Source organism: Mytilus californianus, unplaced genomic scaffold (genome assembly GCF_021869535.1).
Source record: "Mytilus californianus isolate M0D057914Y unplaced genomic scaffold, xbMytCali1.0.p SCAF_8, whole genome shotgun sequence".
NCBI classification, from domain to species: Eukaryota; Metazoa; Mollusca; class Bivalvia; order Mytilida; family Mytilidae; genus Mytilus; species Mytilus californianus.
In genome coordinates, this window is record NW_026262734.1 from 112,449,593 (window position 1) to 112,469,261 (window position 19,669).

The 19,669-nt window shown below is 30.6% G+C and overlaps 1 protein-coding gene across 21 annotated transcripts in view; it reads right to left on the bottom strand.

Moving 5' to 3' along the window:
- Positions 1-19,669, bottom strand: part of LOC127712109 (RIMS-binding protein 2-like) — a 172,177-nt gene that overhangs the window by 7,112 nt on the left and 145,396 nt on the right. For 10 of the 21 annotated variants that reach the window (XM_052218331.1, XM_052218320.1, XM_052218318.1 and 7 more), the window contains 10 exons: positions 18,588-18,749; positions 16,928-17,215; positions 16,117-16,304; positions 15,361-15,450; positions 12,834-13,001; positions 9,443-9,605; positions 8,260-8,909; positions 4,810-4,981; positions 3,836-3,990; positions 2,918-3,139 (listed from right to left, as the gene is read on the bottom strand). In XM_052218331.1, coding sequence (XP_052074291.1) covers positions 2,918-3,139; positions 3,836-3,990; positions 4,810-4,981; positions 8,260-8,909; positions 9,443-9,605; positions 12,834-13,001; positions 15,361-15,450; positions 16,117-16,304; positions 16,928-17,215; positions 18,588-18,749 — 2,258 coding nt within the window. Of the gene's footprint in view, positions 1-912; positions 951-2,917; positions 3,140-3,835; positions 3,991-4,809; positions 4,982-8,259; positions 8,910-9,442; positions 9,606-12,833; positions 13,002-15,360; positions 15,451-16,116; positions 16,305-16,927; positions 17,216-18,587; positions 18,750-19,669 lie in introns of all 21 variants that reach the window. The other 11 variants (XM_052218323.1, XM_052218321.1, XM_052218329.1 and 8 more) reach the window with 7 other exon arrangements.

Here is a 19,669-nt window from a genome sequence, read left to right on the forward strand (position 1 = left end):
TCCTGATCAGTCATAAAAGTATAAGCACATGTCCTGATCTGTCATCAAAGTATAAGCACATGTCCTGATCTGTCATAAAAGTATAAGCACATGTCCTGATCTGTCATAAAAGTATAAGTACATGTCCTGATCTGTCATAAAAGTATGAGCTGATGTCCTGATTTGTCATCAAATAATGAACTTTTAATGATATTTTCAAACTTGGTGCATTCAGCTAACAATAGTACAATTTTTACATTTTCTACATAATTGGTTTGAGCACTTGTTCAATCATCAATGGTAGTATAAAGCTTACATGTGTACAATATCCCTTCTGCCATTTTGAAGCACTGCTTGCAAACACCAATCATTTAGTGCAAAAGTGTGCAAAGTTCATGCAATCTCTTTACATTCTCATGCAATTCTTGTATTTGCTGAAATGCTTATTGCTTCAGAAAATGTTAAATTTCAAATAGAAAAAAAGAGAGTTTTATAACTTGAATTAAAAAAGGCTCGCCTAGCTTTTCTAATTGTTTCATAGCGAGTTCAAGTAAATTTTATATTTTCCAACTATACACGAATATTGTTTGTATGCTGCAATAACATAAAATAGTTGAATTTGTCCTTGAAAGAAATCAACATGATATAAATATGGATAAGTTAATACAAAAAGAAGTTACTTTATTAAATGATATTGTTGTCTATATGTCATGTAGGTTTAATCTAAAAGTCATGATTCTTTTCAGAATTTTTTAAAGATTTACATACAATTTTACTTATCAACAAACATTTCAGCAACTCTAATCTGTGAACCATTTCCAAAACTATCTAACGTTCAATAATAAGCTGCATTGGCATAACTAAAGCTCGCACAAATGTTCAGTTTTGGAAATGGTTGAAAGTGTGCAATTATGTTTACTGAGCAACCGTTACCTAGGGGACGGCTGTTGTCATGGTGATATCACAGGGGTCTGGAAAAACAAACAATAAATATACCATGTTTTTTCTAATCTGAATCAAAATACTAAAATATATTTTCCATTTCTCATCACTATCACAAAAGAATTTAATTAGAATTTTCAATGCATTATCAAACAACTGAAAATCATATTAGCCATCGTCATTAAATATTTACACTTTATTATTCCTAATAAAAATTTGAAATGTACAAAAATACATTTCCCTTATGATCAACATTAAAAAAATAGTTGATCTATGACCAAAAGAATTCTTTTATGGCCTTCTTATGGTGTATCTGTCTTGCTACAATGCATTTATCAAAAAAAGAAAAAAAAAAGAAGAAAAAAGCAACTATGATGTGTTTTTTTTTTGGCCTTATCTGTTATCCTGTATACTAACTATTTTTTTGTATCTTTGTTCAGAAAATATCAAATATCAATAAATACAAAAAAAGGTATAAAAAGTGAGTGAGTGCATTTATATATTAAATTTAGACACACTTTTTGTGCAGATAATTGAAACGTATACAGATATGTGTTCTGTGTTTTGTGATATAATAAACAAATGAAACCCAAATTCTAATATTTGAAAACATCGAAATGAAAAATAGTAAATTTATTTGGCAAGCTTTTATGAGCTAAATGGACAAAAGAAAGCCATATCAATGAAAACTAAAAAAATATCCAATCATTGAATAAAGGGAAAAAAATGGCTTAGAAATGTAACCAACAATTAAACAGATTAAGAAAAACTGGCGTTTTTTAATAAATATATAATCTTGAAAAGAAATAAAAAATTGAAATAAGTTTAATTTGTACATCAATAAGGTCAAAGATGTCAGTGATGATAATTAATTTTGATTCTATAGCATTTTTTGGTAATCTTAAAACTCACATGGTATATTTTTAAAAATAATTAAAAACATTACAAAAACAAAATAACTGACAGATATATACATATATCAATTCAGGTTCATTGGCCAATGTTTTAACCCTCTGACAATGTATACTGAGTCTTATCTCCAAAACCCTTTTACTCATCAAATTTGCAAAGACTTTTTTTCATTATTGAATGAGTAGGAGGGTTGGCAGGCACATGAACTAAAAACAATGATTTTTAAAGAGGAACCATCTTAAAAGTATTAAGTTGTAAAATTAAAATTCATTCTGTTAAAGTAGCCTCAGTATAAACTATCAAGGTTGTTTCATGCTGAAAGTGTCCAAACAAAAGTGTGATATTAATTCAACACATATACAAATATAACATAAGATATAGGAAGAAAACCAATCTTAAAAGTAAGGATCACACATTACAGCATGCCATGTTCAGAGAAAACCACATTTTACTGTATGCCACTTTAAACAAACTTTGCAAACCCTTGTTTAAAATTGAAAAAGAATATTGATGTCAAAATTCATACAATTTGGTCTAAAAAAAACAATATCTTTGCTATAAAAGCTATATATAATTTGAACAGTTTGATTAAATTTTTGCTTTTTTTTATTACAATTTAAAAACTCATTCAAGTCAATAATTGAATGCAAAAATTAATTATTCACAAGTGTAAAATTATTGTTTTGCAATAAAACATTAAAAAGTAGATTCTCTTTTGAAATAATAATTAAAAACAATGTTAAATCAAGAGTCAAACACATCAATTGATAATTCATGCAAATTATTCATATGAAGAATTTAAATTACAAAAATCTGAAAAAACTAAATTGTCCTTAATATGGCTGAAATATTCATAAGGTTACTCAACAATTAACAATCAAACAATCAGAAAATGAATAAATGATTTTCATCAGGATCAAAGAGTAGACAGAAAGGGTTTGCAAGAGATTTAGAATAGTTTTAAGTTTTGTTGGCAAACAGAAGGTGCTAAAGTGCAATGTTGCAACCAAAATCAGTGAAATCAAAACAAATCAACAAAAATTTGACAACACTAAACATGCATGGAGAATGTTGGATCTCTTACTGTATCTGACTGGCGAGACAGAGTGGCGAGACTTTCTCCTGACCTGGCGGGTGATACAACGCTAGCACTCTCCATGGCTTCATCGTCTGTAAGTGGCGCCTCCTGGAGGAAGTTAGAAGGAACGAGGCCTCGCCTTCCATTGTGTTCGCCCATGAAGAAGCCGTCATCATCCATTTCACCATAAACCATAATTATGTCCCCTACTTTAAATGAAAGTTCAACCTGAAATAAAAGGATTTTGATAATGTTACATTTGTCAAGATGGGGTACTTGCCAATGAAATGCAACATTTTACTGTATTTATTTAGGATATAACACATTTAGAACATAAATTTACATATACAAATTTGTTGATAATCTGTTTTTATATAGTTTTATCTTTGATTTCATGAAGGAATACTGGTTGGCAGAATTTTCAAATTTTCCACTTTGTCCACTTCAAATTCATAATTTATACATTGTCTCAAAATTTTTATTTTTTTTTGCACTCTGCTCAAAAACAGGATGAAATACGCTGCAAAACCATTGCATTCTTAAATATCATCAGATCAGTAGTCAGTGCTTCAGTACCAACATAATTTAAAACATTTACTTATTTCAAATTCCCCGTTGATAAATTTATAAATTATTTAGAAACTAAGGTTTTCAACTCCCTCAGGCAAAGTTGACCTCAGACAAATGTGGGTATTTGTTTTACGTCTCTTTTGGTCATATAGCTGATGACTTTTCAGCTTGTATGAGTGTTTCTGATGAAGGTAAATACAAAATAGTGCCTCAGACACACAAATTTTACCAAGTGTTAATTGCATTTTCTAGATGTTTCTAATACTTGTATAACTAAATTGTATATATATGAAACAATGTATAGTAATCACATAATTCTTTAGTTCTTAGCCCTATTTATAGAAATTGTCTTACCTCTGCATCTACATTGGGTGAGAGTTCCTGTGGGTCGTAATCATACAAAGCTACCATACGCCTCATGTTATCAGAATCGTAGACTGGTAACATACTACTGGGACTAGTCGACAGTTCATCAGAACTTTTTACTGGCTTGATAAAATGATCATTACCTGTCAAATAAAATGTTTACGATTAATTGTTGTTTCTTGATGTCCAGTAGCAAGTATTTTATGCATATTCAGAATGAAAAGGTGTTCGCAAATATGATTAAACTGTTCAGGTTTACAATAAGAGATGTATCATAGGTAAAATTCATGGGGGGTGTCTCAACATACAAATTTAGGTACAGACGCCCAGCTGGGGTTTAAGAAACACCCTCAATCATAAATTGATTTACATGAAAATCCCTACCCATTCATATAATTAATAGGAAAATGACAACACATTTATTAATATTTCCCAACTATAATGACATCTTATTTAGAAGTTAACCACATATTCATATTATTATATAAAGAGATCAGAACACAGTTTTTACATATATCTAAACAGAAGATGAACATTTGTCGATCTCTTTGACATTCCAAAACAGTGACCATTACCAGCGGCACGTCTGTGTATATATCTGTATAGGAAAAGAACCCCCCCTGGTAATATTAGGATGTAAATTGTCATTTTTTGGTAAAATGAAAATAACATATAAGCATTATGACATAGAAATATATGGGGAATGCACAAATTTGAAAGTTGTCTATCACTTATATTTTTCTTTTTCCTGGTTTTTCATTTTATCCCACAATGCCAAGAAAAACCCAGCAATATCAATTTCTCACTAATACTTCTACCTTTACTACTACTACTCTAAAACAAGCACTCAGACCTATTTTTTATTTCATTACAATTTTTATTATGTTACATTATTGGTGAAAAAGTTTTTATTTTTGAATTTATACAGCCTAAATCCTTAAGCATCATCATTGAGGTCTTACCTATTAATTGAGCATTGATATTAAATGTAGTTCCTTGACTCTCTTTAAGCAGTTGGTCAGCTAATTCGTCATCATCTACCTGAACTTCAGAAACCATGTTACAGGGGACATAACCTACTCTGCCATTAGATTCTCCGCGATAAAACCCGTCAGCATCTTTATCACCAAATATCTGAAAGATAAATAGAATAGTTTTATCATACAGAACTCTTTTAAACGAAGAGGTTGGAACAGATATCTCCTTTTTACCGAGTCCCAAACAATCAACCCACTAAAACAATGGCCATAACCAAGATAACTAAATTCAAAGCTATTTTTTATATTATTATTTCATAAGCACACAAAGTAGACATTAATAGCTGTTATGAGCCACAATTTCAATATAAATTTTACTATTTCAAAATTTAAATTTATAGGAATCACTTGCTCTGATCATGTTGATGAAAAATCACATCTCCAAAGGGAGGTTATCTTGATTATATAAACAGAGGAATGTATAATCAGTTGTATAGTGTATTAGTTGTGTCATTTTTAAATGTTTATCTGGTTAAATCGAAACTAAACACTAAAATAAACTATGTTGCAATTATTTATTCAGTGAGTAAACTAACTGGCTTACAAAAATGTAACTTTAGTGTACTAATCTACTAAATTTGATTTTCAAAATTGACCCATATTCCAAGTTAATAACAACTGTTAATCAAAATTAGTAAATTAAGCTGCAAAAAATAAAAGTTAATTTTAAATGTAAAAAAATCATAAAATTACTTATATATATTATAAAAATTCAATTTATCTGAACTTGTACAAGGTTTAATTCAAATTTAAAATTTTGAAAGCAATAACTGTCCACCATACATGCAAATAGTCTTTTAAAACAGAAAACATCCCTCACAAATTTCTAAATAAACCTATGGAATTTGAGCCATTAAGCTTACATTGCATATAACCTAATATTCAAACTAAATCTTAAAAAAGTAGTGTAAATATATGTCAAAGTGTATAATGTGTATGTTTTAAATCTAAACTAAACAGCACTATGTGCAATGATGTACACATGATATATATATGTAATATTTATTATATTATATTCTGAAAATTAAAAAAAAATTGTTTTACCTGAAAATAAAAAGTACAGTTAATCATGATACAAAAATATATTAGAATCAGTTTAATAAACAGGGTAAACCATCTGTCTGGCAGTCAGTTCTTTGTAAGGCATACAACAGAAATTATCACAAAATGGTGTTTCTACATTATTGTCTTTGTGTATTCAGATATTCATAGAGGCTGTCTTACAGATTGTCTGACACACTTTTTGGGAATGTCTATAAACTGCATACTGCTTATCAACATATGTATGTGAATACATGTCAGTGTTCTCCCCAGGTCCTTAAAGGACCGCGGGCCCGCGATGTATAATTTTTCACCATGGTGGTATCGTTCTTACCGCAATGTATAATTTTTCTCCGTGGTGCTAAAATTTTCAGTTAAAAAATCGTAAATCGGTAAAGTTTTAAACGACTTGTTAAATCTTTTCCGTGCGGTATAAAATTCCAGGTGAAATTTGACCAGTTCAAACCAGTTCAACACGGATTATTTACACGTGATTGATTTACCTTTATGAGGTTAACCTTTGTTGATTGGATTTAATCGATGTAATTAACACTTTTTACATGATTCTTTCGTGTTTTAATTTAGAGATCATAACTTTATGATCAAAGATAACTATTTTAAGGCTTTACTCACCACCTGACAAGTCGGCAAATACTTTGTACACAAACCGTGTTGACCCGCTAGTTGTACACACGACGGTACATATTTTGTACATTATAAAGTTAGCTCAATACTTATATTATAGTTTTATATGTCTCTGATTAAACCATGGACAAAATTATCGTTAATTATGACATAGTTATTGCATGATATTCCGGTTTCAAACTGTCAACAAGTAATTCAAAGGGGAAGGATCAAATTACCCAGTTAGTTCACGTAGAATATTCAAGATTATTTACAATTAACTGCAATCTATTCTATTTTATAAATAAAATGCATGACTGTACCTTCAAACTGGATATATATATCCATATGATCATTAATGAATAACAGAAGTGATCTTGCAATTTTAATCCATAAGCACATGTTAAATCTATTTATATCTACTTCCTGTCATTTAGGCGGGAAAATAGGGAGACTTTGTTGTTGACATTGAATATGTTACTTATAGATCTATAGACCTAAGATAAATTTATAGATTTAGGAATTCTTTTTAAATGGATCATGATAAATCAAGATTTAGATTTCAGTGCAGTATTAAGTCTGTATCTATGTTTGATTATCACCAAAGACAAGAAAGGTTAATATTTACATGTTCATGAAATCTATAGCAAAATGTTTTAAAATTTATGAAAAATTTCTTTTTATTAAAATTTAAGATAGAAACTGGTTCAAATTTATACACAACTTTGTACCTTTTGTTCTTGTTAATTTTATATCTCCCTTATGACAGGAATCCTTTCACATACAACAACTTTCTTTCTAAGGTTTTTAAATTGAACATTTTTGTTCTCTTTTGAATCTGGGAACAGTATATCTAACAATATATATGTTCCTGTTTGAATGATATTTTATTTTTATTGATCATGGATTTTATAAAAGATTTAATTACTTTAAATTTAGATGAATATTATGTAATGAATCATGTTTAATTTATTTTTTAAAAAATATTAAAAGTATACATACTGTTTATTGATCTTTTTAACCAATAATATTCTGACATAACACAGTACCACAGTATTAAAACTAAACAAGAGACATAAAAACTGCAGTAACTAGAAATATAGCAACGCCACGCGACACAACTGATTGTATGAATCATTTTACCAAGCTGTTCACACGCGTTACCCTGGTGCTATCCAAAAATCCTGGGGAGAACACTGCATGTATTGCATCTCATATTACATTGAAATTATTGTGACTAGTTTTTCAATTTAGCAGCTGTTATCATGGTAATGAACAATAACTAATGTAAAAATGTGTATCTGTTGACATACATATCATACTTCAAAGCAATTTAAGGTCCATTGAAATACAGATCCCTTTTGAACTTAAAAAACCATGTCTTCACCTCTATCTGTATTGTGTTCTTTTTTAGCCTTTGTGTTGCTGTCTCAATGATGTTATACACTAAATCTTGTTTTAATCATTTTTTTTCAAATGTAACAAATGTAGCTATTCAAATTACTCAAGTGAAGCAGTCTAATTGTGGTTCATTCACATATTTTTTTCAAAATAGCAATAATAAATGCATACAAAAATATCTGACTTTACAGTAACTGATTTCATTCCACATATTTAATCAAACTCAATAAAGAAACATCAGAGGATATAATTTTTGTTTATAATTTAAACAAAGTCAAATCAAAATTTTCAAAAGGTACTGTATTTTACCTTTATTATCTGCCCTTCCTTAAATGGAAGTTCTTCATCTAATGCATCTGTATTCGGAGACATTGATTCTGGATCGTAATCAAATAATGCCACAAATAATCGTACACGATTATCATCAATCGGTGGATTTATTTCTCCACTGATAGAATCAACGTCACTTCTGTCATCACACCCGTTTAAATCCAGTGGTGGAATATCATCACGTTTTACCGTCCGTACTGGACTATTTTCCCTTATCACCTTATTAGCGTTTGCATCATGACCACTTTGTGTCCCATTTGAAGGTTGTTTTCTAGGCGTATTTGAAATTGAACGTGGTGAATTATTTTTACTCGTTATAGTCCGACTGCTATCAAAACTACTGTCTAAACTTTGATAACCGTTTGTCTGAGAGTGATCACTAGGTTGTCTATTTTTATCCTCACTTTTTCTGATATTTTCGTCACCAAATTTACTATCCATATTTGAAGTACTTTCACTATCAACATGATCAATATCACTTTTAACTCTTGGAGATTGTTTTGTAGCTTTCGGAGATTCATGTTGTTTTTTGCTAGGGCTGTTACCCTTTGAACTAATATCAAGGTCTGTTTCATCCTCGGATACATCCAATGAATTTCCTCTTTCTGAGCTACTGTCCCTGGTTATTTCTGAAAAGGGAAGAAACTCTATTTATGACTGATATTTGCTATCATGACTATTGAAATAAAAAGTTTATAAATTTTTCTTACATGACAATCTCAAAGATCAAAAATCCTTTTACTATAACTTACAATTTGTTTGTGAATAAAGTGGCTGGTAACTACAGCTGCACAGTAAAAGTTAAAATTCAGAAGACTTTCATTTGTTCATAAATTTCATACAATTGATCAATTCTATTTCATTGTAAAATGAGCCATTATTTTATAACGCTAACAGTTCTGAAAGTAGAAATTTTCAGGGCAGGACTGAGGTCAATTGAAGGTCAAGTTCAATGTATCATGTTGTCGCACCTGAGCAATTTTGACTTCCACACAGCTAACAGAATTGACAATGGACAAGCTTCTACATCATTTGGTCTCTGGTTTCATTGATAATCATACCACATCTTTTTATTTTCAAAAGAAAACTGTTGAATTGATAATTAATCTTTATTGTAAGATGATAAAAGCATAAACTCTATTCAAATCTTATTTTTGATTACCTATAGCTGGAATTTTCATTTTTGGTGAGGCACGAGACCTATCTTTGGTGGCTAGATCTACTTTAATTGTAGGAGGAGCTGTTGATGACGGCTGGGAAGGCTTATGGATAGCCCTCGGTGTGGATGTGGACCTTGGTGTGGAACTATCATCCTCATTTAGATCCTGTAAACAAAGAAACCATCATCCAATTAATTATTGTATTGTAATCATTCAATAAACTAAATACCAAAAAGAAAATTGCAGAATTTTTGCTGTTGTTTCACTTTCACAAGCAAAACCTTAATAATAACATTTAAACACTATAATTCCGAAATTATTGCACTGATTTTATTATTGTGGAAATTGCCACAGGATAGATTTTGCAAAAATAAAAAACTTCCATTCTAAATTTTGATTGCATTTTTTCTTTACAGCATTTCTTAGAAATGAAATAATTAATCTGCCATTTTGGTCTATTGTTCAGTAATAGCAATAATCAATGTATGCAATAATTTCGGAATTTAAAGAATTATTAACCAACTATCATCAATAGCTTTTGGTTACTATATGCTGAATGGAATTTTAAGGTTTTTTTTAACTTCTGTGTTACAAAGCTTGCTAAAGCTGGACAGCAAAGCAGGAAATGACACAATAGATAAGATATCTTTTAACATATAAACTTTGTTTAAACTACTGCACAAATATTCTTATCAGTTATCATATTTTTGCAATGAGTCTACTAAAATGAATATTCTTATAAAATATTTAAAATTCTAGATGTAACATATCAAATATCACAACATTCAAAATATTGTTAAAATCTATTTCATTTTTTTTCTGAATAATTTATTGTTTTATTATTTCACTGTAAATGGGACTGATGTCTGCTTAAAATCTCTCCCTTCCCACAAAAAAGAAAAAAAAAAGAAACGAAAATTATAAAATAATAAAAAAAAAGACAAATCAATAAAATAAGTATCTAATTATACGTTTGTAGACTTTGCCTCCAAAAGCCTTCTACAACCCAAACTTAATTACTTTAGTAGACTTTGCCTCCAAAAGCCTTCTACAACCCAAACTTAATTACTTTAGTAGACTTTGCCTCCAAAAGCCTTCTACAACCCAAACTTAATTACTTTAGTAGACTTTGCCTCCAAAAGCCTTCTACAACCCAAACTTAATTACTTTTGTAGACTTTGCCTCCAAAAGCCTTCTACAACCCAAACTTAATTACTTTTGTAGACTTTGCCTCCAAAAGCCTTCTACAACCCAAACTTAATTACTTTAGTAGACTTTGCCTCCAAAAGCCTTCTACAACCCAAACTTAATTACTTTAGTAGACTTTGCCTCCAAAAGCCTTCTACAACCCAAACTTAATTACTTTAGTAGACTTTGCCTCCAAAAGCCTTCTACAACCCAAACTTAATTACTTTAGTAGACTTTGCCTCCAAAAGCCTTCTACAACCCAAACTTAATTACTTTAGTAGACTTTGCCTCCAAAAGCCTTCTACAACCCAAACTTAATTACTTTTGTAGACTTTGCCTCCAAAAGCCTTCTACAACCCAAACTTAATTACTTTAGTAGACTTTGCCTCCAAAAGCCTTCTACAACCCAAACTTAATTACTTTTGTAGACTTTGCCTCCAAAAGCCTTCTACAACCCAAACTTAATTACTTTAGTAGACTTTGCCTCCAAAAGCCTTCTACAACCCAAACTTAATTACTTTAGTAGACTTTGCCTCCAAAAGCCTTCTACAACCCAAACTTAATTACTTTAGTAGACTTTGCCTCCAAAAGCCTTCTACAACCCAAACTTAATTACTTTAGTAGACTTTGCCTCCAAAAGCCTTCTACAACCCAAACTTAATTACTTTTGTAGACTTTGCCTCCAAAAGCCTTCTACAACCCAAACTTAATTACTTTAGTAGACTTTGCCTCCAAAAGCCTTCTACAACCCAAACTTAATTACTTTTGTAGACTTTGCCTCCAAAAGCCTTCTACAACCAAAACTTAATTACTTTTGTAAACTTTGCCTCCAAAAGCCTTCTACAACCCAAACTTAATTACTTTTGTAGACTTTGCCTCCAAAAGCCTTCTACAACCCAAACTTAATTACTTTAGTAGACTTTGCCTCCAAAAGCCTTCTACAACCCAAACTTAATTACTTTAGTAGACTTTGCCTCCAAAAGCCTTCTACAACCCAAACTTAATTACTTTAGTAGACTTTGCCTCCAAAAGCCTTCTACAACCCAAACTTAATTACTTTAGTAGACTTTGCCTCCAAAAGCCTTCTACAACCCAAACTTAATTACTTTTGTAGACTTTGCCTCCAAAAGCCTTCTACAACCCAAACTTAATTACTTTAGTAGACTTTGCCTCCAAAAGCCTTCTACAACCCAAACTTAATTACTTTTGTAGACTTTGCCTCCAAAAGCCTTCTACAACCCAAACTTAATTACTATAGTAGACTTTGCCTCCAAAAGCCTTCTACAACCCAAACTTAATTACTTTAGTAGACTTTGCCTCCAAAAGCCTTCTACAACCCAAACTTAATTACTTTTTCTAAAAACGCATTTTTATGGGTAAATATTTATACTACACTTTGAATACACATATAATACATGTAAACATTTACAACAGAAATAACTGGGTACATTTATAATAGCTGTTTATTTAATATTATACATAATATCCTGATACGTGTAATAAAGTCCAGATAAATAAGGTATTCTTAACATGACTTATACATGGGCTACTGATATAATCCAAAATATTTTTATATCCAGACAATTACAATATATATGAGTTTATATGGCCTATATTTCCACTTTTTTGTACAGATGTATTGATATGAATAATTTAAAAAAAAAAATTATTTTGTATTTTTTCAGGTGATAAGAAATATGTTTATACATTAAAGAAAAAAATTCTACCTAATCACGGACAGTACATATAGATCGTGTAATCATTTCCAGAGTTACAAGCATCCTTATTCGTGCATGTGTTTTTTTATTCTTTTATTTTGTATTAGCTGTTATCAAATAGTGTATTTGAACATACTATTAACTTCAAATCGTGAATATTAGCAATCATGCTTTCTGTTGCAGAAACTTGTGATGTGCACGTAACATCTACCTAAAATGGTGGAGAAAGCCTTTTTTGAAGTCTGAGGTATCCCAAACAAAAGTGTGGTGAGAAGGCATTCATATTATTGATACCATACAAATATACAGTTTAATCACAACTAACTAAACAGTTTTACATTTTACAAACTTATAATACAATTGTAAAGACTGAGGAAAAAAATCCAAACAGATTAGAAGTAAAATATAATTCTAAGAACCATAACAACCCTAAACCAAAAACAGCATTAAAATGGTGATGAAATTAAAATGAAGTTAGTTGCCTGACCTGTACTGGTGTGTCATGATTTGGAAAGACCAATGAGGAGCTTTGTTCATCTTGTATAGAGCTCCCATTGGCTTCCTCTATTGAATCCTCCTCCACTTCAGGAATGTCAGAAAGCTCTGAGTTGCTCGATGATTCTATAAAGTCAGCTTCATAAACATTGGAAGGACTCTGTCAAATAGATGGTCATGTGACAGGATGACAACAATGAAACAATGACAACAATGCATGATGGGAAAACTGAAGCAGTTGCTATGGTTACCTGATGACAATTTATATTTATTATGATTTATTTTAAAGCACATGTTTTTATCATTATCATTTCATCAGAAAAATAAATCATGAAAGATTACAGGAAAGTTTATATCAAAAGGATTATTTTTGTATTTATTTAATTATAGAATATATACTGAACATCATTTATATTAAAGTTTGAATCATTTCTAGAAATTCTGGTAATGAACTCTCCAATTTTGTTAAATCCATTATATACAAGCTACCCTGTAAAAAGTTTATGTATGGCATGCAGTCAGAGATAAAATGCTGTTACCAGAAAATATTTCATATTAATCTTTAATAATTTATTGATTATTGTTAGTTGAATCATTTGACCGTGCTAAGGATGCATGTGACCACAATGACAAGGAAACGTTTTCAACAGGTTAAAAGTAATTTAGGAACTTGTACTTGAATACCATTTTAATTCAAGTATTTTGTACCCTTTAATTATGCATGATCAAACAGATGCATCATTTGGCTGTCCAATTTCTATACCCTTAAGTACCTCAGGTTGGGGGTTGGGGGGTTAATTTGCTTAGCACATTTAATGACTAATGAGCTATGTTTTTCTTGAAAATTGAATGTTTTCATAGCAAAACTGGTAGTTGTTTTAACTACTTTTGCCTACAAGAGGGTCCATACTTTTTTTTATAACTTTATCTATTCCTATCAATTCTTTAGAATAAATATTCTAAGCATTTTTTTGATAGCTTAAAATTCATATAATTAACTTCTGACACTCTCCCACTATTGGTTAATACTCATACAAATGTATTGATTAAAACTTTTTTTATAGATATTTCCAAATTTGTTTTTTGAAGATATTTTCATTACATTTTTGAAATCCCCCCAAAAATCCATAGTTTTCCACTCTTTAGTTAAAATGCAAATATATTTTCTTCCTAAAAGCAGTTAATGGCAGATTTAAACGTAGAATACACCTACAATGTTGAAGAAGTTTTTCTTTAACATAGAATTATCTAGAAGTTTGATTTAGACCAAAGATAGAGGTTTGTGTTTTTGATGGAAAAAATATGATTACTCTATTTCAATAATACTGTAAAAATAAGGAGATGTGGTATGATCGTCAATGAGACAAACTATCCTCCAGAGTTCAAATGACACTGAGGTAGCAATATTGGTCAACGTACAGTCTTCAAAAATGAAAAAAATCCATACCATCTAGTAAATACTATCATCAATTAAATAGGAATTGTATTTCCTAGAAAGCTTTGATCTACTGACTTTCTATACACTGTTACCCTTTTAATCCAGTATATACTTTTTCTACAGGAAAATGCAGAGATATTTATATAGATATCATGCACACATGCTCAATTAAAACTATTAATTGTGTAAACAATTAGTATTTACTTTCATTGCAGTTTTCAAATTTCTGTTAAAAATGTACATATTATGATTAATTTGTAAAATAAATGTGCTTTGTTTAAAATTCAAAAATTATATAGGTGAACTTGTTAAATAAACAAGACATTTTCAAACATGTGTTTCATTAAATACCAAGAATCAACATGCCACAGTGAAAAAGACAAGACCTCAGAAGAAAACAAGCTCTTCTGTGACAAAGATCAGATAACCATAGTAACCAAGTGCTTAGATGACTAACAATTGTAAAGCAAGGCGTATGTATAAAATAGTAACAAGGAAATTGCCCAGTTATCAAGCAGCTAGAATTCATTTTTTGTTTTGTTTAATTTCTTGAAAATAACCCTGAAGATATCCACATATTTTTTTTTCATAACTCCTATCTTTTATCCAGCTGCTTAATCTTATACCACTAAATATATAAGCATGTACAGTTACCATAGATACATATAAAGCATGCATATTCCTCATCTTGAAAAATAACAAATGCAGTCAACTTTGTAAATTTACACAAGATTCTTGAACTAACAAATTTTCTATTTAAAACCAAACAGCCAACAACAGAATTGAATTGAGCATTTTTGCACAGTTGACAGATTTAATTTTATTCTTAAAGATAAGAAGACACATTTAAATATTTAATGGAAAATTGGAAAACCTTTTTTTAGGTCAAGACTTGTTTTCATCACAACTTTTTCAATAAATTTTAAATTTCAATCATCTTTAATTTTTCCAACAATTCCAACACCCAAATGTGCACTTTCCAACTTTCCCTGTGTTATCAATAAATAATATAAATAAGCTGCTATGGTGCTACAATAATTGTACTACTGAAGCTTGTACTATTATAGAAATGTTTTGTTACCATAGCAACTTCATTTTCTGTAACTACCTCTACTGCTTTTTGAATTTCCTGGTCTATACTGGGTTGTCTTTCCTTGGAGGCAGAAGGTGTCTGAAAGTAAACAGATTCATATATAATGTCTGCACGATATTTTAAAATGTCAATAATAATATTTTGAATTTAGTTATTTTTCTCAAGTTCCTTTTGGTTATATAGCTCTACACATATTTATGTACTTATACATCCTTGGCTTTCAAATTATCCAGAAAAGTGCCGTGCGAGGGCTGTATAGCCAGTCAAGGTCGTTAAAAACTTCCATCATCATCAGAAAAATGCCGTGCGAGGGCTGTATAGCCAGTCAAGGTCGTTAAAAACTTCCATCATCATCAGAAAAGTGCTTCATAAGTGTTTCGTTTCTCATTTTTTTATATAAATTAGACCGTTGGTTTTCCTGCCCTTTATAGCTTGCTGTTCGGTTTGAGCCAAGGCCGTACTTTGACCTATAATTGTTTACTTTTTACACATCTTTTTATTTTTATTTGGATGTTGCAAATTTATAGTGTTATTTTTATTTAAAATATGAGGCTTGCTATGTTTTTCTGCCTGCTGAGTGGCAAGTACAGTATACAATTTAAATCCTCGACATTGTACAGATATTGTTTTCCTGCGGCAAGTTTGAAATCTATATTATCTAGTACAAAAAAGTGGTCAAAATTGATATTTAGATAGACTTGTTTTTTTTATAACTTCTTAAGCCCCAGTTAACTTGACACTCACTTTTTTAGACTTGTCTTTTGATACAAGTTCTTTAGCAGCACTGTCTGTTATTTCACTAATCAGGGAATGTGGAAGTTTGACGACTTCTGAATCGGCAGACTCCTGATTATCTGTGTTAACAGTTCGTACCACTAAATTACGTGGAATAAATCCTCGAAAATCACTAGCATTCAGTATCATATGATCATCTGAAAAAGTAAGATAATTAAAGGAAACATCAGTATTCTGGTCTTTTTTAATATTACATTGTAAACTACATTTTATATCTTATATTACTATGCTAAAATGTATGGAAATATGTCCTTATGTTGTAATGTTACACTACTGTTTCAGGTTAGGGTGAAGGTTGGTGCCTGTTAAAACATTTAAACCCACTGCATTTGTATGCATCTGTCCTAAGCCAGGAGCCTGTTGTTCAGTGGTTGTCGTTTGTTGGTGTGGTTCATAAGTGTTTCTCGTTTTTTATATAGATTAGACCGTTGGTTTTCCTGTTTGAATTGTTTTACACTAGTAATTTTTGGGGCCCTTTATAGCTTGCTGTTCAGTGTGAGCCAAGGCTCTGTGTTGAAGGCTATACTTTAACCTACAACTGTTTACTATTTACACATTGTGACTTGGATGGAGAGTTGTCTCGTTGGCACTCATACCACATCTTCTTATTTATATTTAAAGATGCCAAACACCTATTATATTGTTTTGTGTCCTGTTATGAGATTGATTATCCCATTGGTATCGTTAGCCTCTCTTTCAGTAAAGCCATAGTTTGACACAACCTACTGCGTCTAATTCTAGCTATCTAACTATAACTTACTTGTTGCTCCTTTGGCTTCTTTGGTACGTTGACCATCAGCATACACAACATAACCTTTAACCAGAGCACCATTTGAAAATCCTGAGGGTTCTAATGTTACTGGGAGCCACGTCAAGAGTAATGACCCTTCCCGAGGACCAGCCTCCACTTGAACATTAATGGGGGGTTCAGGCATTCCTCCTTTAAGAGTTTTAAATTCAACAAATGCTGACTGGTGACCCTTTGTCTTTTCACCCAATGGATTTCTAGCTGTTATAGTAACTGTGTGTTCAGTACCAGCTTCCAAACCTGAATTTGAAGATAATTTATGTTTAAGTTGTAATCAATACTTCTGTGAAAAATCATTGAAAATGGATATTGATAAATGGAATAAATAAATATGAACATTTTAGATGAAGAAAGAGAAATGCTATGACTTCTACAGGAGATCTAAGCTATTTATATGGCTTTAAACCCTCCCCTAATAATAAAAGCATACATAATTGAGCTTTCAATATACACAAAAATTCTAAAAACTAAATAATAATCATCTGATCATATTAATCATAAGGGGAGATAACTAATTTCTATATTTTTCAAGAAGTTGAGTTTGATGAATCCATTATCTTTTTTTTGGATCTTATGAAAGTATTGAGAAATAGCTATATTATGATAAATATTTTCACTATTCTATCTTTTAGCTTTTATAGTCACTAAGCAATGTATATTTCCTGTATAATATAGTACTAAAATATGATAATTTCCCTCACAGCAAAGCTTAAAACCAAGGCAAGTGACATATACTTTCTTTCATAATTTTGGAAATATAATAATGATAAACTTTTGGCAAAGTATTTAAATTATATCATCTTTTGTGTATACTCCCATACTTTTTTTTAGTAATGACTGATATATTTCTATTACAAACAATCTGCAGTCAAAACAAATCTTAAAAAATAAGTTTATTTATCTAGTTATAAATTTGCATATCAGCTGACTTGGTACAGGTAATTTGCATACTAAATATATATTTTCTACAGGTAACTTCCATTATGCTATAAGGCAGAACGTATACATATTTTGATAAGAACTTCTTCATATTAAGATGTTAAATGAACATGGAAGCATAGAAAAACATGAATATTAAATGAATTTGGAGCATAGAAAATGTCTGATTGATTAAAGACATTGAATTTAAAATAAGTGGCAGATTTTGTTGTGTATATTTCAGTTTTGTTTGACTATGTAACAAGATTTTACACAGACACAGCAAAATTTACATGCAAGACACAAAATTCTTAGCAATTCAAGTCTTCAAGTCTGCATTTTTTAAAGAAAAATCAGACAGTATTTTTAATTGTAGAATCTTTTGGTCTGTACCTGCTAAATTGTATCTGCAGATTGACCCTTTCATGACCCCTACCTGTTAAATTGTATCTGCAGATTGACCCTTTCATGACCCCTACCTGTTGAATTGTAACTGCAGATTGACCCTTTCATGACCCCTACCTGTTGAATTGTAACTGCAGATTGACCCTTTCATGACCCCTACCTGTTAAATTGTAACTGCAGATTGACCCATTCATGACCCCTACCTGTTAAATTGTAGCTGCAGATTGACCCTTTCATGACCCCTACCTGTTAAATTGTATCTGCAGATTGACCCTTTCATGACCCCTACCTGTTAAATTGTAACTGCAGATTGACCCTTTCACGACCCTCACTTCATTTCCATTCAATGATATGCAGTGCTGAAAGTTACTGTTGCCAGGCAACCAGGTCAATGTAGCAGAGTTAGGAGTGATGTTGCTAGCGATCAGCTGACTAGGTGCAGGAACAGCATCTGTTATCATGGAAACAGTTTATATATGATTGGTTATTTGAAACTGAGGCTAATGAATATGTATACGGATAATTCACAATTTCAGATAACTTTTTTTTTTGCAACTGAACTGATGGAATATGACCAGTATTGTATATATATATACATGTATTACATGTTCTAGAAAGCTACATAAAATTGATGTTTAGGCCAAATTGCATCAATTATTGGCAGATGAAACTTTTAATGAAAAAAAATTGTTTTTTTAACATTTGCAAAGGAAACACAGACTAATTGCTTGTTCCTGGTATTATTGAATGAATTGGTTAAATAAAATCAAATCAATACAGAATTGAATGCTGTTTTTTTAAAAATCATACAAAATGAAAGCATGTGACCATCACTATTTGCATGAAGCAATGAAGCACAGAATATAAAATGGGGTTTCCTAAAACCTTAAAATTTGATCAGATGCATAGAAATTGTGAACTATTTATGATATAAACTGCATGTATTTTCAAAATGATGTATATATAAATATATAACAGCAGAAACACATTTAAACATGGCAGACATACAACTGCAAGAGTGCTACAGTGAAAATCTATATTATTTTAAATATTATGATTCAATACACTATTCATGTATCTAAATATATATGTAAGCTTTAGTATTAAGATATATATTAGAGTACTGCATACACAAAGAAAGCCTTCAATTAATATAAACACAAAAACTACTTTTCATATACAGAAGAGTTGAATTACTATGAATAAAAGGAGATGTATGGTTTATGCCAATGAGACACAAATATAATGTCTTTATTCATAAGAGAAACTTCAAACAAAAAGTTTTACGAATTTGGAAATTTTCTCCCATTTTCAAAATGGCAAGATATTTGAACATGGAAAATTCATTTTTATATAAATAATTTCCAGCAA